The 20,602-nt window shown below is 41.7% G+C and overlaps 1 protein-coding gene across 4 annotated transcripts in view; it reads left to right on the forward strand.

Moving 5' to 3' along the window:
• The window catches only part of adcyap1r1a (adenylate cyclase activating polypeptide 1a (pituitary) receptor type I), a 52,901-nt gene that overhangs the window by 13,823 nt on the left and 18,476 nt on the right, over nt 1-20,602 (forward strand). For all 4 annotated transcript variants that reach the window (XM_077222430.1, XM_077222427.1, XM_077222428.1 and 1 more), the window contains exons 3-4: nt 4,413-4,518; nt 19,988-20,095. In XM_077222430.1, coding sequence (XP_077078545.1) covers nt 4,413-4,518; nt 19,988-20,095 — 214 coding nt within the window. The remainder of the gene's footprint in view (nt 1-4,412; nt 4,519-19,987; nt 20,096-20,602) is intronic.

The following is a 20,602-nucleotide window of genomic DNA, read 5'->3' on the forward strand; positions in this document are numbered from 1 at the left end:
TGGGTGGAGCCAGCAGCGGGCCGTCGGGGCAGAATGTGTTTGATGGCCTCAGTCTGTTTCTGGGCGGTGGAAAACTGTTGGGCAAAATCCTCCACCGCACCGCCGAATAGGCCGGCCTGGGACATGGGGATGTCGAGCAGACGGGACCGCTCAGCATCCCGCATGTCAGCCAGGTTCAGCCATAGATGTCTCTCCTGGACCACAGCTGTGGACATCACCAGACCCAGGGAGCGTGCGGTCACCTTCGTCGCCCGGAGGGTGAGGTCGGTGGCAGCGCGCAGCTCATCAAAGAGCCCTGGGTCCGTCCTACCCTCGTGCAAGTCCCTTAGCATCTGGGCCTGGTAGACCTGCAGAGGGGCCATGGCATGCAAAGAGGCAGCCGCCTGTCCCGCCGCTCTGTAGGACTTCGCCACTAGGGTAGACGAAAACCTACAGGCTTTGGATGGGTGCTTAGGCTCGCCACGAGAAGAAGCACTCTGAGGACACAGCTGCATCGCAACAGAGCGTTCAACCGGGGGGAGCCCAGTGTACCCACGGGCAGCTGCCCCATCGAGGGGAGGAAAGGCGGATGAAACCAGCGAGCGGTCACAGGAAGACATGGGAGTCTTCCAGGACTTCGAGATTTCATCATGCACATCCGGGAAGAATGGTATTGGGGCAGGCTGAGGACGGGAAGCCGCAGCTGCACCCAAAAACCAATCATCCAGCCGCGAGCGCTCGGGACAGGGCGGAGGGGTCCACTCTAAACCGATGGTCGCGGCCGCCCGGGAAAGCATGGCCGTCATCTCTGAATCAGACTGAGCCACAGCCGTATTCACACCAGAAGGTGGCAGCTATGACGAGTCACTTCCAGATGAATCAGACCCGCCTTGTGATGCTGCGATTGACATCGTGTCTACATCTGGAGCGCCAAAGGAAACCCGCGGGACATCAAACGACGGTCCCGCGGGAATCCCCTGAACGCTCGCGGGTTGCAACAAGGTGCTGTGGGGCACGGACAAATAGTCGGCGCTTTGTTCCACACAGTCAACGTCAGATCACCCTGGCCACCAGCCGAAGTAGAGCCTCTCGAGGAGGCGCTGGATCGGGGTGTGGATGAGGGGACTCTCACTCTTGCGAGATCATTGAATCTCGATCTAAGTGTCGCGATGGTCATGTTCCCACAGAGAGAACATGACTCATCCACGAGCGCTGCTCTAGCGTGATTAATGCCCAAACACACTAGACAACGCTCGTGCCCATCAGAATCAGACACAAGTCGACCGCAACCAGAAGTGCACGGGCGAGGCATCTTTAAAAAGACGTGCCTCGTGCAAGCTCTTTTTGTGAGAGAAACTCAGTGCTGAAGCGCCCGCAGAGAACACACTCACTGGCAAACCACGCTCAGATAGGCAGGAAGTGTGCACTCGCCGGGAGATCGCCGTCACACCAACACTGGAGAGTTGCTCGTCTCGTAAGAAGCTGACAATCAGATAGCTTAGGGAGTGAAGAATACACTTGGCTCCGAAGCGAAAACATATCTGCCTGTTGCCGGCGTCCTCCTTTTATACCCACGAGGTGGGGCGGAGTTACGTCATGCAAATTCCGCAGACCCATGGCATTTCTTTGCCATTGGCTCGTTTTGTAATACTCGAAGTTGATAGGCTTTCTAAGCGAAACCCCCATTCTACGTCATCCGACGTAACTCGGAGTGACAACGAAAGGGAACTAGATAATATCAGATATCTGGTTGATGAGTACGATATATTTAGCGATATAAACAACAAGGAATGATGCGTAACCGCCATATGAGACAAAGCAGTATATCAGCCACAACTACCTGAGGCATTAAATATTTTAGATAATAAACTTTTTGTATATATTTTGGTGCCCCTTTTGCCTGCCTTTGGGACATTCAAGGCTTAGTTGGAGGGGTCAGGGCAGGGGTCAGACCTTAAAATCTCCAAACTATAAAGATCCTGTCTGCTGTCATCCAACAAAAATAAAATCTTCCCAGAAACACAAATAATTCAATGAGTGATGGTTCCATTTTTGTTGCAGCTGACCACACTGAGCCATCTGGATTCTGTGAATCTACTGCATTTGCAGGCTCAAAAATTAGATTTTACTCAGCAATACACATGCAAAAGTGGCCATTCATACTCTTTGTCTTATAGGACAAAGAAAAATCACAAATTAGAATCTTCTTTTAGACATCAAGATTTTTGCTATAGTCATCTGTTTCTCAGATGATTCTGTTGACAAAAAGACCACAGTAATCTCACGTTTTAACCCACTGAAGTGCAATAAGCAACGAAAAGGAACTCATTTCGGTATATACAGCGCGTGAGTACTGAAATTAGTTATTTTTGGCAACGTATTGAGCTTGAGCGGTCAAATACTGTCTTTCAAATGCTTGCTTTTGCATTTGCAAGTATCCTTGTAAGCAGCCGTTTATGTCTTAAATGAATGCAAATAGTTGAGAAAGAAAGCCAATGTGTATCAGTATATTAGATCCATAGGGTCTTTAAGTGACAGCAGCCTAATATACATGCTGTCGTCTGTGGGGTTAATATTGATCAAACAGAAAAAGACTAAGAGAAAATCCCTCACTGCTCTTGACTGAATCACTTTTTTTAACTTTAATAAGAATAAATATATATTTAATTTACACAGTAAAGACTATGCAGTTGTAAAAGATCCACTGGAGGCGAGTGTAGTGAGAACCCAAGTGCAGTTTTTATTGATCCAAAACATGAACAAATACAAATAAACCAAGACTTGGCTCAACTTGAAAATTAAATTTGACCATAACATAAAACTCACCACACAGCGGTTACGGGGACAATATTAGACAAGGCAACAATGAAACTAAAGAGCAAACAAGGAACACATGTGCACAGTCAAACCAATGAGAACCTATGAGAACATAACATGAAACAAGGAGGCACATAACAGGATCACATGAGGGCAAGGACCTGAAACCAAAACTTCAAAAATAAAGGATATGAAACAAAACTCAAAACTAGACTTGACGGCAGTGTGTTTTTGTGCATTTAATTACATTATACAATTCATGTAGTATGTAGTTTTTATGTCTAGTGCTTAAAGTTTTTCAGGTAGGTCTATTTTAATTGTGTCTTTGTTCTATTGTAGTTTTGTCCTATTTCTTGTCATTTGTTTCTCAGTTCTTATTTTATCACTGACTGTTTACTTGTCTTCAGTTATTGTGAAATAAAATTACTCATATCGTGATATAAGATTTTCGTCATATCGCCCACCCCTATAGCTACACATTACAGTCGAAATGTTAGGATTTTCACAGAATGACGTTTGAGTAACCACAAGATTACAAGTTACTCAGAGCATGTATTTTCACTCAGTTGCAGTAGGAGGTAACCATGGCAACAGTTGGCTGGTCAAGTGCTTTCCATTAAGTTCAATGGACAGTTACATCAATTTATTTGGAACTTTATTATAGATTTAAATTAGCAAAATGTGCAATATTCTTGTATGGAAGTAAGTGTTTTATAGTGTGTTTTAAATGTATGTCTATAGTGTGTGTACTGTACTTTTTTTTATTGTGTGTATAGTCTTAATAGCTCTATTTATTAGGCTATTTATTTATTTTACTGCTGACTCTAAGAGCTTTGCTCAAAAAGTCCTATGCACTCGTACTTGATGTGCTTGTACAACCAGCAAATAAACTTCAAACTCATTTAAATTGACCCCCATCAAATATAAAATGCTGTATAATTCACATCCAACTACAGACAAATCATTGTTTTTATATGCATACTACAAGAGTTTGGCACCAGAAACCTCAGCTGCACACATTGCTTTACAATTTAGACCAATTATATTTTTGCTTTCTGATCAAGAGGTATAATATCACAAACATCATTGTTACTCCATGTCTTTTTGTTGGTAACAAAAGGATATTTGGTAAGATGTGGTTTGGACAGTGATAACAAACCAGGTCATACCAGCTTAAACTGTCTTTTGAAAAATAGTAACTGGTTCTCAGTGGTCTAGGACAAGCTCTAACCAGCTTGATCCACCTACAACCATTTAGACCAGCCAGAAAGCATGTAAAATGACCTGTTTTATCTGGATTTTTACAGAGATGGATATTCAATCCAACCCAGTATCAAACCCTATATGGCAGAGACAGAAATAACACAAAAGATAAAGTATGTAAAAGTTAGTTTTATTTTTTTATTTACCCCCAGAGTAAATAGTCTGAACCAGCACAGATTGTTCTGGATATGTTTACTGTATATGCAGGCACACGGTTTGTGGAAACATTCTTTTTCTTTTTCTTTTCTTTTTGGCGTGAATTCATCCTCTCCACTGCTGCTGTTCGTTGGTATTGCTCTTGTGTTGTTCTGTTTTTTTATTTTATAATTTTTTTTTTAACTTTGTTGTTCCAGATGTGGCCCATACATTCTGAGGTCTCCAAATGTGTCATCAAGCGCGAGGAGGAGAGATGCCTGGAGCGAATCGCTCTACATGACCGCAAAGATGACGAAAACTTTGGTAAGAGATGTAATGCAATGTGTTTGACTTGACCTTCCAATTAAATCAAAAGATGAGCAGGAAACAATATAATTAGTTGTGGTTGCCAAAGGCAAGGCATCACTAGTGTTCTCTTGCATACTTATTAGTGGTGCTTGCCAAAGGCAAGGCATCACTATTGTTATTGTGCATACTTATTAGTGGTGCTTGCCAAAGGCAAGGCATCACTAGTGTTCTTCTGTGTACTTATTATTATTATTAGTGGTGCTTGCCAAAGGCAAGGCATCACTAGTGTTCTTCTGTATACTTATTATTATTATTATTATTCTTATTATTCTGGACAAAGTTTGGCGCGTGCTACATCTTTTCTAAGAGATCGGGGGTACGGTAATTGCCCCAGGGGCAAAAAAGCGCCCAAAAAAATCCCATAGACTTAACATTGCAACAAACTTTGACGAGTCATAGCTCAGAAATCAGATTTCACAGAAACGTGTGATTTGCCACATTTGAAGAGGCTGACAGGCTCTTTAAGAACATACCTCACAATGGGGTAAAAGTTGCACCAAAAGTTGGGGGTCAGGAGCTGCTCAAAGTTGCCCCATTGACTTACTATGGTGTAGGACCGTTTCATTGGCCGTTCTACACATTGCATAGGGATTTTGTATTGAACATAGCTCTGGATCACAGTGTCATAGAGACAAGGGGACGGGCTCATTTTACTCAGATGACCAATCAGTCTCTCAGGATCATTGTGGAGCTATTAAGCAACGCCCTAGCAACCATTTAGAGCACCTTAGCAACAAGTTCCATAGACTTCTATTGAAAGAGATCAAAAGGAGATCTCCAGATAGAATTGTCATAGAAACACAAGGGTGGACTCGTTTGACTCGGGGCAATAAACAACCAATAATGAATCACCTCAATACTACGTAGCCCCTCCCTAGCAACCATTGTCGAGCACCTTAGCAACAAAAATCCATAGAGGGATATCTTCCATTCTGAATGTAAACAGGACTTCCAACATGCTACACATGCTAGCTGTGAATAGCTACATGCTAATAGCAATTAGGTAAGTGCTAAATCATACCAAAATATGCTAAGAACTCCAACAGTAAACATCTGTGACAACTACCAACCACCTAGTAACACCATAGCAACCATCCAGAATACCCTAGCAACACCATAGCAACCACTCAGAATACCCTAGCAAACGCCTAGCAACCGCCCAGAACACCCTAGCAACCACCTAACAACACCATAGCAACCACCCAGAACACCTTAGCAACCACCTAGCAACGCCCTAGCAACCACCCAGAACACCCTAGCAACCACCTAGCAACGCCCTAGCAACCACCCAGAATACCCTAGCAACCGCCTAGCAATGCCCTAGCAACCACCGAGAATACCATAGCAACCGCCTAGCAACACCATAGCAACCACCCAGAACACCCTAGCAACCACCTAGCAACCACACAGAACACCCTCGCAACGCCCTAGCAACCACCCAACATACCCTAGCAACCAACCAGAACACCCTAGCAACCACCCAGAATACCCTAGCAACCACCCAAAACACCCTTGCAACCACTCAGAACACCTTAGCAACGCCCTAGCAACCACCTGCACAACATGAATAAGTCATATCTCAGCACCAGAACATAGTGCAGACATGTTTGTTGGCTTGTATGCAATCATGTACCACACCCTAGCAACCGAGAGGTTAGTTTTGCCACTGCAAGCACCACTTCACATTTTCTTCTGGAAATGTACATTCTAGTTAGTGGTGCTTGCCAAAGGCAAGGCAACACTAGTGTTCTTCTCCATACTTATTATTTTTCTTATTATTATTCCACACAACAGTTTGGCGCGTAACTAGTCCCGCAGCTTTTGTCACAGACCCACGAGAGGTGTTCTATGACTTTTATAAGCGATCGGGTGTACGGTGTTTGCCCCACGGGCAAAAAAGCGGCCGAAAAATCCCATAGACTTAACATTGAGACAAACTTTGACCACTCGTATCTCTGAGTGAGAATTTCGCAGAAATGTGTGGGTCTCTACAATTGAAGAGGCTGGCAGGCTCTGTAAGAACATACCTCACAATGGGGTAAAAGTTGCACCCCTGTTGCCCCATTGACTTACTATGGTGTGAACGGCCCCTGAAATTAATGTGTTAATAGTGTCACAGACCCCTGAGTGAGGCGTCAAATCGACCGGCTCATTGAGGAGAGGTGTGCTATGACTTTTCTAAGCGATCGGGTGTACGATGTTCGCACAGCGGACGAAAAAGCGGCCAAAAAAATCCCATTGACTTAACATTGCGGAATGTTCAGAAATTCAAATCCCAACCGACTTTTTCACACACACAGACACAAAGTGCCTGACACCCCTGCGTTTCTCTCCCTCTCTCTCTCCCTCAGAGGATTTATATTATCAAGCAGCCAATAAGTAATGGTCTAAAATCTTCATAGCCTCACCCTAGCAACCAATTACTGCACCTTAGCAATTGTAGGTCATAGGCACGAGGCCTTTCATGGGCCGTCCTACACATTGCATAGGGATTTTGTATTGAACATAGCTCTGGATCACAGTGTCATAGAGACAAGGGGGCGGGCTCATTTTACTCAGATGACTAATCAGTCTCTCAGGATCATTGTGAAGCTATTAAGCCACGCCCTAGCAACCATTTAGAGCACCTTAGCAACAAGTTACATAGACTTCCATTGAAAGAGGTCAAAAGAATATCTCCGGATAGATGTGTCATAGAAACACAAGGGTGGTCTCGTTTGACTCGGGGCAGCACACTGCCAATCATGAATACCCTCAACACTTCCTAGCCCCTCCCTAGCAACCATTGTCGAGCACCGTAGCAACTAAAATCTATAGAGGGATATCTTCCATTCTGAATGTCACAGAGACATGGGAGTTGGTTTATATCATTCATACTGGCAAGCGACCTTTGGACTTTAATGACTGGCAGCTGCCAACCCACTCCCTAGCAACCAAACAGAGTACCCTAACAACCATTTTGCAAGACCTATATCTCTGCATCAGAACATCATAATGAGATGGGGTTAACACAAGTTTGACTCGGGGCAGCAAACAGCCAATCATGAATCATGTCAACACTTCTTAGCCCCTCCCTAGCAACCATTGTCAAGCACCTTAGCAACCAAAATCCAAATAGGGATATCTTCCATTCTAAATGTCACAGAGGCATGTGAGTTGGTTTATATCATTCACACTGACAATCGGTCTTTGGAGTTTCATGATTGGCAGCTGCAAGCCACTCCCTAGAAACCAAACAGAGTACCCTAGCAACCATTTTGCAAAACATATATCTCTGCATCAGAACATCGTATAGAGATGGAGGTTGGTTCTTTTGACCCATGCTAGCAAACAGGACTTCCAACATGCTACACATGCTAGCTGTGAATAGCTACATGCTAATAGCAATTAGGTAAGTGCTAAATCATACCAAAATATGCTAAGAACTCCAACAGTAAACATCTGTGAAAACTACCAACCACCTAGTAACACCATAGGAACCATCCAGAACACCCTAGCAATCACCTAGCAACACCATTGCAACCACTCAGAATACCATAGCAACCGCCAAGCAACCACCCAGAACACCCTAGCAACCACCTAGCAACACCATAGCAACCACCCAGAACACCTTAGCAACCACCTAGCAACACCCTAGCAACCACCTAGCAATGCCCTAGCAACCACCCAGAATACACTAGCAACTGCCCAGCAACACCATAGCAACCACCCAGAATACCCTAGCAACCACCTAGCAACCACCCAGAACACCCTAGCAACCACCTAGTAACGCCCTAGCAACCACCCAGAATACCCTAGCAACCACCCAGCAACGCCCTAGCAACCACCCAGAATACCCTAGCAACCGCCTAGCAACACCATAGCAACCACCCAGAACACCTTAGCAATCACCTAGCAACCACCCAGAACACCCTCGCAACGCCCTAGCAACCACCCAAAATACCTTAGCAACCAACCAGAACACCCTAGCAACCACCCAGAATACCCTAGCAACCACCCAAAACACCCTAGCAACCACTCAGAACACCTTAGCAACGCCCTAGCAACCACCTGCACAACATGAATAAGCCATATCTCAGCACCATAACATAGTGCAGACATGTTTGTTGGCTCGTATGCAATCATGTACCACACCCTAGCAACCGAGAGGTGAGTTTTGCCACTGCAAGCACCACTTCACATTTTCTTCTGGAAATGTACATTCTAGTTAGTGGTGCTTGCTGAAAGCAAGGCAACACTATTGTTATTGTCCATACTTATTGTTTTTTTTAGTGGTGCTTGCTGAAAGCAAGGCAACACTATTGTTATTGTCCATACTTATTATTCTTTTTCTTATTATTATTCTTCTGGCCACTTTTTGACGCGCTACTCCTCCTGCAGTTTTTGTCACAGACCCACGAATGAGGCGTCAAAACGTGCGGCCTGTTCGGGAATGGTGTGCTATGACTTTTATAAGGGATCGGGGGGTACGATGTTCGCCCCAGGGGCGAAAAACCGACCGAAAAATCCCATAGACTTAACATTGCGTCAAACTTTGACGAGTCGTAGGTCGGAACGAGGATGTCGCAGAAACGTGTAATTTACCACATTTGAAGAGGCTGACAGGCTCTGTAAGAACATACCACACAATGGGGTAAAAGTTGCACCCCTGGGGGGCAGGAGCTGCCCAAAGTTTCCCCATTGACTTACTATGGTGTAGGACGGCCCATGAAATGGGCCGTCCTACACCATAGAAACTGCTTTTATATTGAACATAACTCTGGATCACAGTGTCATAGAGACAAGGGGGCGGGCTCATTTTACTCAGACAACCAATCAGTCTCTCAGGATCATTGTGAAGCTATCAAGCCACGCCCTAGCAACCATTTAGAGCACCTTAGCAACAACTCCCATAGACTTCCATTGAAAGAGATCGAAGGGATATCTCTGGACTGAATTGTCATAGAAACATGAGGGTGGTCTCGTTTGACTCGGGGCAGCAAACAGCCAATCATGAATCACCTCAACACTTCCTAGCCACGCCCTAGCAACCATTGTCGAGCACCTTAGCAACCAAAATCCAAAGAGGAATATCGTCCATTCTGAATGTCACAGAGGCATGGGAGTTGGTTTATATCATTCATACTGACAAGCAGCCTTTGGAGTTTCATGATTGGCAGCTGCCAAGCCACTCCCTAGCAACCAAACAGAGTACCCTAGCAACCATTTTGCAAGACCTACATCTCTATATCAGAACATCGTATAGAGATGGGGGTTGGTTTATATCATTCATACTGACAAGCAGCCTTTGGAGTTTCATCATTGGCAGCTGCCAAGCCACTCCCTAGCAACCAAACAGAGTACCCTAGCAACCATTTTGCAAGACCTACATCTCTGCATCAGAACATCGTATAGAGATGGGGGTTGGGTCTTTTGACTCATGCTAGCACACAGGACTTTCAACATGCTAAACATGCTAGCTGTGAATAGCTACATGCTAATATTGATTAGCTAAGTGCTAAATTATGCCATGAACATTATAAAAACTCTATAGTAACCAAATGTGAACACTACCAACCACCTTGTAACACCATAGCAACCATCCAGAATACCATAGCAACCACCTAAAACACCCTAGCAACCACCCAAAACACCCTAGCAACCACCTAGCAACACCATAGCAACCACCCAGAATACCCTAGCAACCGCCTAGCAACACCCTAGCAACCACCCAGAATACCCTAGCAACCACCTAGCAACACCCTAGCAACCACTCTGAACACCCTAGCAACCGCCTAGCAACACCCTAGCAACCACCCAGAACACCCTAGCAACCGCCTAGCAACACCCTAGCAACCACCCAGAATACCCTAGCAACCACCTAGCAACACCCTAGCAACCACTCAGAACACCCTAGCAACCGCCTAGCAACACCCTAGCAACCACCCAGAACACCCTAGCAACCGCCTAGCAACACCCTAGCAACCACCCAGAACACCCTAGCGACCGCCTAGCAACACCCTAGCAACCACCCAAAACACCCTAGCAACCACCTAGCAACCCCCTAGCAACCCCCTAGCAACCACCCAGAACACCCTAGCAACCGCCTAGCAACCACCCAGAACACCCTAGCAACTGCCTAGAAACGCCCTAGCAAACACCCAGAACACCCTAGCAACCACCAGAACACCCTAGCAACCACCTAGCAACACCATAGCAACCACCCAGAATACCCTAGCAACCGCCTAGCAACACCCTAGCAACCACCCAGAACACTCTAGCAACTGCCTAGCAACCACCCAGAATACCCTAGCAACCGCCTAGCAACACCATTGCAACCACCCAGAACACCATAGCAACCGCCTAGCAACACCCTAGCAACCACCCAGAGTACCCTAGCAACCTCCTAGCAACACCATAGCAACTACCCTAGCAACACCCTAGCAACCACCCAGAACACCCTAGCAACCGCCTAGCAACACCATAGCAACCACCCAGAATACCCTGGCAACCGCCTAACAACGCCCTAGCAACCGAGTGGCGAGTTTTGCCACTGCAAGCACCACTTCACATTTTCTTCTGGAAATGTACATTCTAGTTCTTCTTATTATTACTCCACACAAAAGTTTGGCGCGTATCTCCTCCCGCAAAGTTTGTCACAGACCCCTGAGTGAGGCATCAAATCGTGCGGCCTATTGAGGTGAGGTGTGCTATGACTTTTGTAAGCGATTGGGTGTACGATGTTTGCCCCACGGGCAAAAAAGCGTCCGAAAAATCCCCTAGACTTAACATTGAGACGAACTTTGACCACTCGTAGCTCTGAGCGAGAATTTCGCAGAAATGAGTGGGTCACTAGAATTGAAGAGGCTGGCAGGCTGTGTAAGAACATACCTCACAATGGGGTAAAAGTTGCAGCCCTGGGGGGCAGGAGCTGCTCAAAGTTGCCCCATTGACTTACTATGGTGTAGGACATTGCACATTGCATAGGGATTTTGTATTGAACATAGCTCTGGATCACAGTGTCATAGAGACAAGGGGGCAGGCTCATTTTACTCAGATGAGCAAGCAGTCTCAGAGGATCATTATGAAGCTATTAAGCCACCCCCTAGCAACCATTTAGAGCACCTTAGCAACAAGTTCCATAGACTTCCATTGAAAGAGATCAAAGGAATATCTCCGGATAGAACTGTCATAGAAACACAAGGGTGGTCTCGTTTGACTTGGGGCAGCAAACAGCCAATCATGAATCACCTCAACACTTCCTAGCCCCTCCCTAGCAACCATTGTCGAGCACCTTAGCAACCAAAATCCAAATAGGAATATCTTCCATTCTAAATTTCACAGAGGCATGGGAGTTGGTTTATATCATTCATACTGACAAGCAGCCTTTGGAGTTTCATGACTGGCAGCTGCCTAGCCACTTCCCTAGCAACCAAACAGAGTACCCTAGCAACCATTTTTCAAAACCTATATCTCTGCATCAGAACATTGTATAGAGATGTGGTGTTGCCTCTTTTGACTCATGCTAGCAACCACCCAGAATACCCTAGCAACTGCCTAGCAACAACCAGAATACCCTAGCAACCGCCTAGCAACAACATAGCAACCACCCAGAACAACCTAGCAACCGCCTAGCAACACCATAGCAACCAACCAGGACACCCTGGCAACCACCAAGCAACACCCTAGCAACCATCCAGAATACCCTAGCAACCGCCTAGCAACCACCCACAATACCCTAGCAACCGCCTAGCAATGCCCTAGCAACCACCCAGAATACCCTAGCAACCACCTAAAAATGCCCAAGCAACCACCCAGAATACCCTAGCAACGCCCTAGCAACGCCCTAGCAACCACCCAGAATACCCAAGCAACACCCTAGCAACCACCCAGAATACCCTACCAACTGCCTAGCAACACCATAGCAACCACCCAGAACACCCTAGCAACTGCCTAGCACCACCCAGAATACACTAGCAACACCATAGCAACCACCCAGAACACCCTAGCAATGCCCTAGCAACCATCCAGAATACCCTAGCAAAGCCCTATCAATCACCCAGAACACCCCAGAAACCACCTTGCAACATCATAGCAACCACCCTGAACACCCTAGCAACCACATAGCAATGTTCTAGCAACCATCAAGAATACCCTAGCAACCGCCTAGCAACACCATAGCAACCACCCAGAACACCCTAGCAACCACCTAGCAACCACCCAGAACACCATAGCAACCGCCTAGCAACTCCATAGCAACCACCCAGAAAACCCTAGCAACCGCCTAGCAACCACCTGAAGACATTAATAAGCCATATCTCAGCACCAGAACATCATACAGACATGTTCGTGTGCTCGTATGCAATCATGTACCACACCCTAGCAACCGAGTGGCGAGTTTTGCCACTGCAAGCACCACTTCATTTTTCTTCTGGAAATGTACATTCTAGTTGTTATTGTTATCTTTCTAGACACATTTTTATCGGACTGCGTAAAAACAGAACCGTCTCTTTTGCGCATGTCGAATTCACAACGAGCCGTGGATCAGTTACTGTAGCTGATAGTCAGGATTTTAAGTGAGCTAAGGATTTGACTGATGTGGCAAAAAAAAGTTTCTTTAATAGCTGATTACAGTTAAAAATGTTATGTAGCATTTTATTAAAAGTTGCTAACCTTTTTGGTACACTACCGTTTAAAAGTTTGAGGTCAGTAATGTTCTTGAAAGAAGTATTTTCTGCTAACCAAGACTGCACTTATTTGGTTAAACATACAGAAAAAAACAGTAATACTGTAAAATAACTGTTTTTTTAATGGACTGTTTAAGGGCCTGTAATATGCCATGTGGGGATGTCAGGGACCATGCGAGAGAACTTTTTTTTAACCGAATCATTGAAATGAATGTGCAGCATATCAAGTCGCATGTATTCCATTCTGTACTTCATAGCTGTTTCTTGCTATCAGTCCTTCTTTAAAATGAATTAGTCATGATTCTCCATCTCTTCCTCACTGAGTTTACTAGAACTTTCATATATTGGGTTCATTTTGCTCACCGTTCACTAAATGTATCATCCGTCCCCATAGAGGTATTCGGGTGTTGTGGTAAACAGGAAGCAGGGCTGTGACACCTGTCAGCAATTACACAGAAGAGTAGTTCTTTCTGTGAGAGCTGGAGGACTCATACAGCGAGATGTGGATAAATGGGCCGAGGGGGAAGAGGAAGATGGAGAGAAAGCACTTTGACTCTGACTCATATGTTTACAGCCTCAAGGACACTCCAGATATTTCGGACTGTTTGGAGCAGAAAATAACAGATTATAAGGTGTGAAACAGCTTGAGTTGCTAGAAAGACTGAACAGTGAAAGATTGCATGTGGAATTTCAGTGCAAAAACCTGCATGTTATTCAATAACCACCACAATGCAACTTAACCAGATGCACAGTACTGTGCCATTTGCATTTAATGTATATTGTCGTTGTTATTCTTACCAGAGCAAACTCAACTTTTCTTTTCTGACATCAGCAGTAAATAGAGTTTTTTTCCTTTTAGACTGGTTTCAAGCTGTTTGTTTCAGCATCGAGTTGATGTGTTGGTTTGTGATGGTCCTCTTTAGACTTTTTCAGATGTACAAAAATGGCACAACACACTACAATTCAAAAGTTTGGGCTTAGTATAAGAAATGAATATTTTTGTTCTCCAGGGATGCATTAAATATCAAAACTGACAGTAAAGACATTTATAATGCTACAAAATATTTCTGTTTCAAATAATTGCTGTTCTTTTGAACCCTCTATTCATCAAATAATCCTGAAAAAAATGTATCATCACATCAGTTTTCAACATTGATAATAATCAGAAATGTTTGTAATGATTCTGAAAAATGAGCTTTGCATAACAGGAATACATTACATTTTACAACAGTTATTTTTTTTTATATTTTTCTATTATTATTAAATAAATGCAGCATTGGTGAGCATAAGAGAGTTCTTTTAAAAGATATTAATAAAAAAAACGTAACAACCCCAACCTTTTGAATGGCATATGAACCTACATGTTAAGTAATATAAAATGTTTAGTAACACTTTATTTAAAGCCTTTTTATATAATGCATTATGAATGTATTTTACGCCTTGTAATGCACCTTATATTGCATTGTATGATCTCATGAATAATTGTAACCACAGTTATAATACATTATAATTCTTATCTATAAATTGAAAACACCTTTAGACAGTATAATACATTAAAACACATGACAAACAATCAATTTCAGACGCAACAAGGAATCTGCAAATATTATAATGTATTTTTACTTCGGTAACAATTATTTATGGTAAGATATAATGCATTATAACATACATTATGTATACATTTATAATGCATTGTGTATAAAGGCTTTAAGTAAAGTGTTTGCCAAAGTTTTCCACAACAGCCTTAAATTAAAGATGCACTGTGACGTGCAAAATAAACTAGCAACTTTGATACACAAGGAGGTAAAACGTTTGGCTTCATTTTTTTATAGGCACATCTCCCTCACGTTTCACTTCAAACCCATTAAATTCTTGGCAAATGTTAGCCATCCAATCAGCATCCTCTGGGGGCGGTTAAGCTAATTAGACGACAATAGTACCCTCAACCGCAACGAACAGCAACATGCTTACCAGCTGAGAATTAGGCGTCAGTTTCAAGATATGTGAAGACCATTATAACTGCAGTAATTGAAGACCTTGTTATATTGAAAGCTCTTACTGGGGAAGAATGATGTTGTAGCTGCAAAATACTCATGCTCACTTATCGCTGACTGACATGGTTTTAGTGAACTCAAGTTAAATCTGAGTACAGAGACCTGCAATTTACATCTTTAAATGCATTTGATCAATTGACATGGCCTAACAAACTTCTGTTGTGAAATATTTAGTTAGAAATGTGTGCTTTTGTAACCTTTCTTTAGAGTAAATTCTCCTTGGTTTGATATTTTGTGCATATAATGCCGTGACATTATTACACGTGACTATTACACAGGGCCACGTCTCGTAGTATTTTGGAGGAATGACCTCTGTGTGCAGCCTGTTTACATCTGCTTCATTGATCCTCATCCTCTCCTGTTCCTTAAAGCACAGCAGGCTCATCGCTGCGCAGACAGAAAATCATTCAGCTGGAAATAAAACAGCCACGTTTGCAAGAGGGGGGAGACAAGGAGATTGACAGATGCAGACAGAAAAATCAAGTGTGTGAGAGAGAGAAAATGAGACAGAGAGAGAAAACAAAAGAGATAGTGTGCGAGAGCGATACTAGAGTCGTTTGGACCATGAGTTACTATTGTAACTAAAACTAAAACCATAAAAACATTTTTGTTACTTGAAATAAAATAAAATATACAAAAACTATCCCCGTTTTCATAGACAAGGCTTAAAGGGTCAACCCTTTAAGCCTCGTCTCAAACTAAAATGCATGTTTGAGCTGTTTCAATGGAAAGCAACTTGCACTGATATATCTTTAAATATATCAGTGCTATTGTTTTGTCTCAAGATGCACACACGTAATTCTTCTAAAGCACGTTTATAAAGCTACTTAAATGTCCTAGTTGAACTAAAGTCTAATCCTGGTTTAATCTAAACCCTGTCTGTGAAACCAGGCCTAAAATAGTTCCTCGATGATACTAAAATAACACTGCTACCAAAAGATCAGACATTTTACATAGAATTGGGTTAAAACAAAATCTTCAAAAGATATTCTTCTTTATATATAATGTCAAATTTGAAAGATAATAAATGGGAACACTTTTGAATTAAATGTATGCAAAATGAGCTCATGTGACAGTGTTATTCAGGTATTATTTATATACTATTATAGTTTTATTATACTATTGTAGTATTTATTACAGTAATATTTCAAATTATGTTTTATAATAAGAATTATTTTAGGTTATAGTATTAGTTTTTATTTCTTTAAATATGTAAGTGTATTTTTATGTCCGTTTTAGTTTGAGTGATTTTAGTACTTATATATTATAATATATAACTTATATATTTTAGTCAGTTGTAATGGCATCTTTCCATTGTTCACTTTAAAAGAAAAAAAGTATAATTCATATATTTTATTTTAGCTTTATTTCAGTTCTGCTTATAGTTATACTACTCGTCATTTCATACTGAATGCTTCTTCGCATGCTATTTTTCAAAATTTTTAAATGTATTATTACACTAACAGGTTATTCTATATTTGTGTTTTGTTTAATCCTTTTTGAAAAGTTCTTTAGTATGAATGACACACTAATGAGGTTTATGCTAAAACAGCAGTATGCCCTTTGGGCTCATGACTCATCAATGACGTCACACTCTAATTAGCCTTCGAGTCCAATCGGCAAAATCTCACCAATAAACTGATTACAATCTTAGCAATGACCTTTATAGCAGTGAGTCAGACTCTGATATGAGCAGATGTGTTCATCTAAAGCTGTTCGCTTTAGAGAGTTTTCAGTGGAAATGATTTAGAGAGTCAATATTCCGTGTCAATATGAAGACTTTTATCTGTGTCTGGTTAGTTCACAATTCTTCCGTCTCTCTCTTGCTCTCTCCGCTGGTTTAGCGAGCTCTCGTTTGGCCTTTCGCGTAATTGACTTTATGTCCAGATTGGTTGGAGATCTGTGCGAAAGAACATGTGCCACCTGACAGACAAAACCTAGTGCTCTCCACTTTCTCTTCGCATATTAACTATCATATAGAAACGACAGACAGGATGTGTGTGTGTGAGGAGAAACTGAACGTTGCTCTATAGACTCTAATCAAAATTCATGTACAACTTTTAGTTCATCAGACTCTTGGCCAAAGTAACTATGACTTCATTCCATCCTCTGAACAACAGCATGATTCATTATTCTTTTCTCATGTGAGTTAGCACAACATCTAACCACATGTTCATGAATTATAATTGTTTTCACTGATCAGTTCTGTGAAATGAGCTGTAGAGAAATGTTATTTTCTCATTGAGAGTTCCCAGAAGAAAATGATTGCTTAAATGTTGATTCAGTTTGATTGTGTGTGTGTGTGTGTGTGTGTGTGTGTGTGTGTGTGTGTGTGTGTGTGTGTGTGTGTGTGTGTGTGTGTGTGTGTGTGTGTGTGTGTGTGTGTGTGTGTGTGTGTGTGTGTGTGTGTGTGTGTGTGTTGCGTATATGATATTTATTTAATTGTATTTATCTATTTTTATTTTTGTTTTTATAGTATTGATATAATTTATTTATAGAATTGGCATATTATTAATTCATTCATTCATTTATTTAATTTAGTTTGTATTTGTAGTATTCATTTTGAGACTCAGTATTTATTTATTTATTCATATTTAGTATTTATAGTGTTCATATCTCTGCCTTTAGTTTGAGATCTGAGTTTGAGACATAAAGGTCTCTTCTGAAACACTGGAGATGTTTGTTTCCATGTCTACTGTTGAAAATCAGTTGAAATAGTTTTTCAATCTTGAATTTTTCTTTCATTGGGCTATACAATAGAATGAAACGGTTTGCAATAGAATAAATTAATGTATCGTAAATGCTTCTATGTTAATGAACAGAAATAATCTGCCGACGTTTCATTACAAAAGCTGTTGTTAATGTTCTGAATCTCCACGTTCTTTCCTTCATCTTTGCATCCTCTCTTTGCCATTAGATTGAATGAGAAGCATTTCTGTAATTAATTCGAGAATCATTTATGTAATGAGCTGAGGGAAATGATGAGTCAAATGCCGTTCTGAATGTGATGGATTCTGATCCATTTCACATATTGATCATGTTGTCGTCCTGGGGCAGGCGCTGAGTCACAGGAGCCCGTGCTGATGCCCCCTGCTGGGTACATTCACATTCACCTTGGCTTCCTCTCAGGAGCTAATCTTAGAAAGGCCTCGGTATAACTGAGAATTAAACAGAGACATCTGTTATAATGTCAGGAGTCCAGATGTAATTCGGCATTGGTGTTTTCAGGAAGACTTGGTTATATGCAAAAGAGTTTGTTTTCAGTGCTGTTCTATATTGTTTCAGTAGGAAATACCATGATGAATAAAACCTTACTGTAAACTCTTAGTGGTATCTATCGAAGCTGAGGTTTCATTTGTTAACATTAGTTAACTACATTAGGTACATGAACATGAACTAACAGTGAACAATATTTCAAGCATTTATTATTATTAATGTTCATTTACTGTATTTGTAAACATTGTGAACTATCAGGAACAAGCAATGAGCAATTATATTCTTAAATGCTTTAAAATATATATCGCTCATTGTTACTTCATGTAAGCTAATGCATTAACTAATGTTTACAAATGAAACCTTACCGTAAAGTGTTAGTTTACACTAAGGTTTCATTTGTAAACATTAGTTAATGCACAGTGAACTAACATAATCTAACAATTAACTTTTTTCAAACAAATATTTCTACAGGTTTTATTAGTTTTAGTTGATGTTCATTTTAACATTGAATACATTTAGGCTACTAATAAATAACTGTATTTGTTAACATAAGTTAATGCACTGTGAACTAACATTAACAAACAATGAACAATTGTATTTGTATTAAATTGACAAAAAATATTAAATGTCGTAAAACATATATTGCTTATTGTTAGTTAACTTTTGGCGCTCTAGCGGTTAATAAACAGAACTGCATGCCTCTTGCGGAAGCATATTGTAGCCGGAGCTACTTCTCTCTGTTTATGTCTATGACGAGTCACGCAGACACTGGCCTACTCGGTGGCGGTACGATGCGAACCAGTCTAAAATAGTCCGAATATAAACAATTATTATAGGTGGACCGTAGTGATTCAGGATGAGATAAAAACACGGTTTCGAAAATAGATTTATGATGTACTCGCTCATTTTATAATTTTTGTCCCTGAGTTCATTATGCGCAACCCCCTTTTTCCTCAGCATGTTTTTGGCCAAGACTTTCCGTCCATGGTGCGAGCTTCTCATCTATTACAATCCTGTATAAGAACAGTAGATGGCATCATAAATCCTGTTTTTTTCACAGATGATTGCTTTTAAAATATATCATTTGGGGTTTAAACCATTTTGCCCAAATAGAAGAAAAAAATATCAGGTACAGTATCTTTAACAAATGAGACCTTATTGTAAAGTGTTACCTATATTGCAATTTGCTTTTGAATTATTCTTAAAATCATATACCATGCTATTTACTTGGTACTCTAGGGTAGTTCAGATAATACCATGGTTCATGTTGAAAACAATATATGGTACGATAATAAATCATTTGCAAACATTTTGATGAGATTTATGCAAGCTGTAAAGTTTTTTATTTTTATTTGAGTGTTGTTGTTTTTTTTCCATTGTCAAAGAGGCCTTTAAATCTCTGGTAAAAGCAGTCCCAACACATCAAAAACAACTAGCTCCTGTCAGATGTGAGGTGTATTAATGTGAAAAATGTTGTGTTGTTTTCAGAGTGTCCATGGGAGTGGGACAATCTGACCTGCTGGGAGCCGGCCGATGTCGGTAAGGTCGTGGAGGTCAGCTGTCCCGAGCTCTTTGATTTCATGAGTCCAGAGGAGGGTGAGAGACATTCATAGTAATGTATTTAAAAACCCTACTTACAAGAACAAAGTATTGAATAAATACTGCAAAAAGATGAATAAATACTGCTCATTGTTAGTTAATGCATTAAAGGGATAGTTCACCCAAAAATGAAAATTCTGTTAGTAATTACTCACCCTCATGTTGTTCCAACCCTGTAAGACCGTCACACGTAGGCTCACGATTGGCCGACGCTGGTCATGTGTATGATGCGTGTGACGTACAACACAGAAGCGCTGCGCTGGTACACTACGTGAACTCAATCGAGGCTCACAGAGAAGGAAATAAAGTAGATTATCGTCGCTTGATAAATTTAAGATTGAGCCACTGTAGTCAATTGGACTATTTTAACGATGTCTTTAATAACTTTTCGGGGCGCCAAGTTTCAATCCCTTAGAAGCAGGGACGTGCACAGGGGGGTTGCTCAGGTTGCAAGGGCAACTGCCCATATGCCCTTCTCGACTCAAGTTGCCCTTCCGAGAAAAA

This window comes from Siphateles boraxobius, unplaced genomic scaffold (assembly GCF_051911475.1).
Source record: "Siphateles boraxobius isolate OS27281-9 unplaced genomic scaffold, OSU_SipBor_1 86, whole genome shotgun sequence".
NCBI lineage: Eukaryota > Metazoa > Chordata > Actinopteri > Cypriniformes > Leuciscidae > Siphateles > Siphateles boraxobius.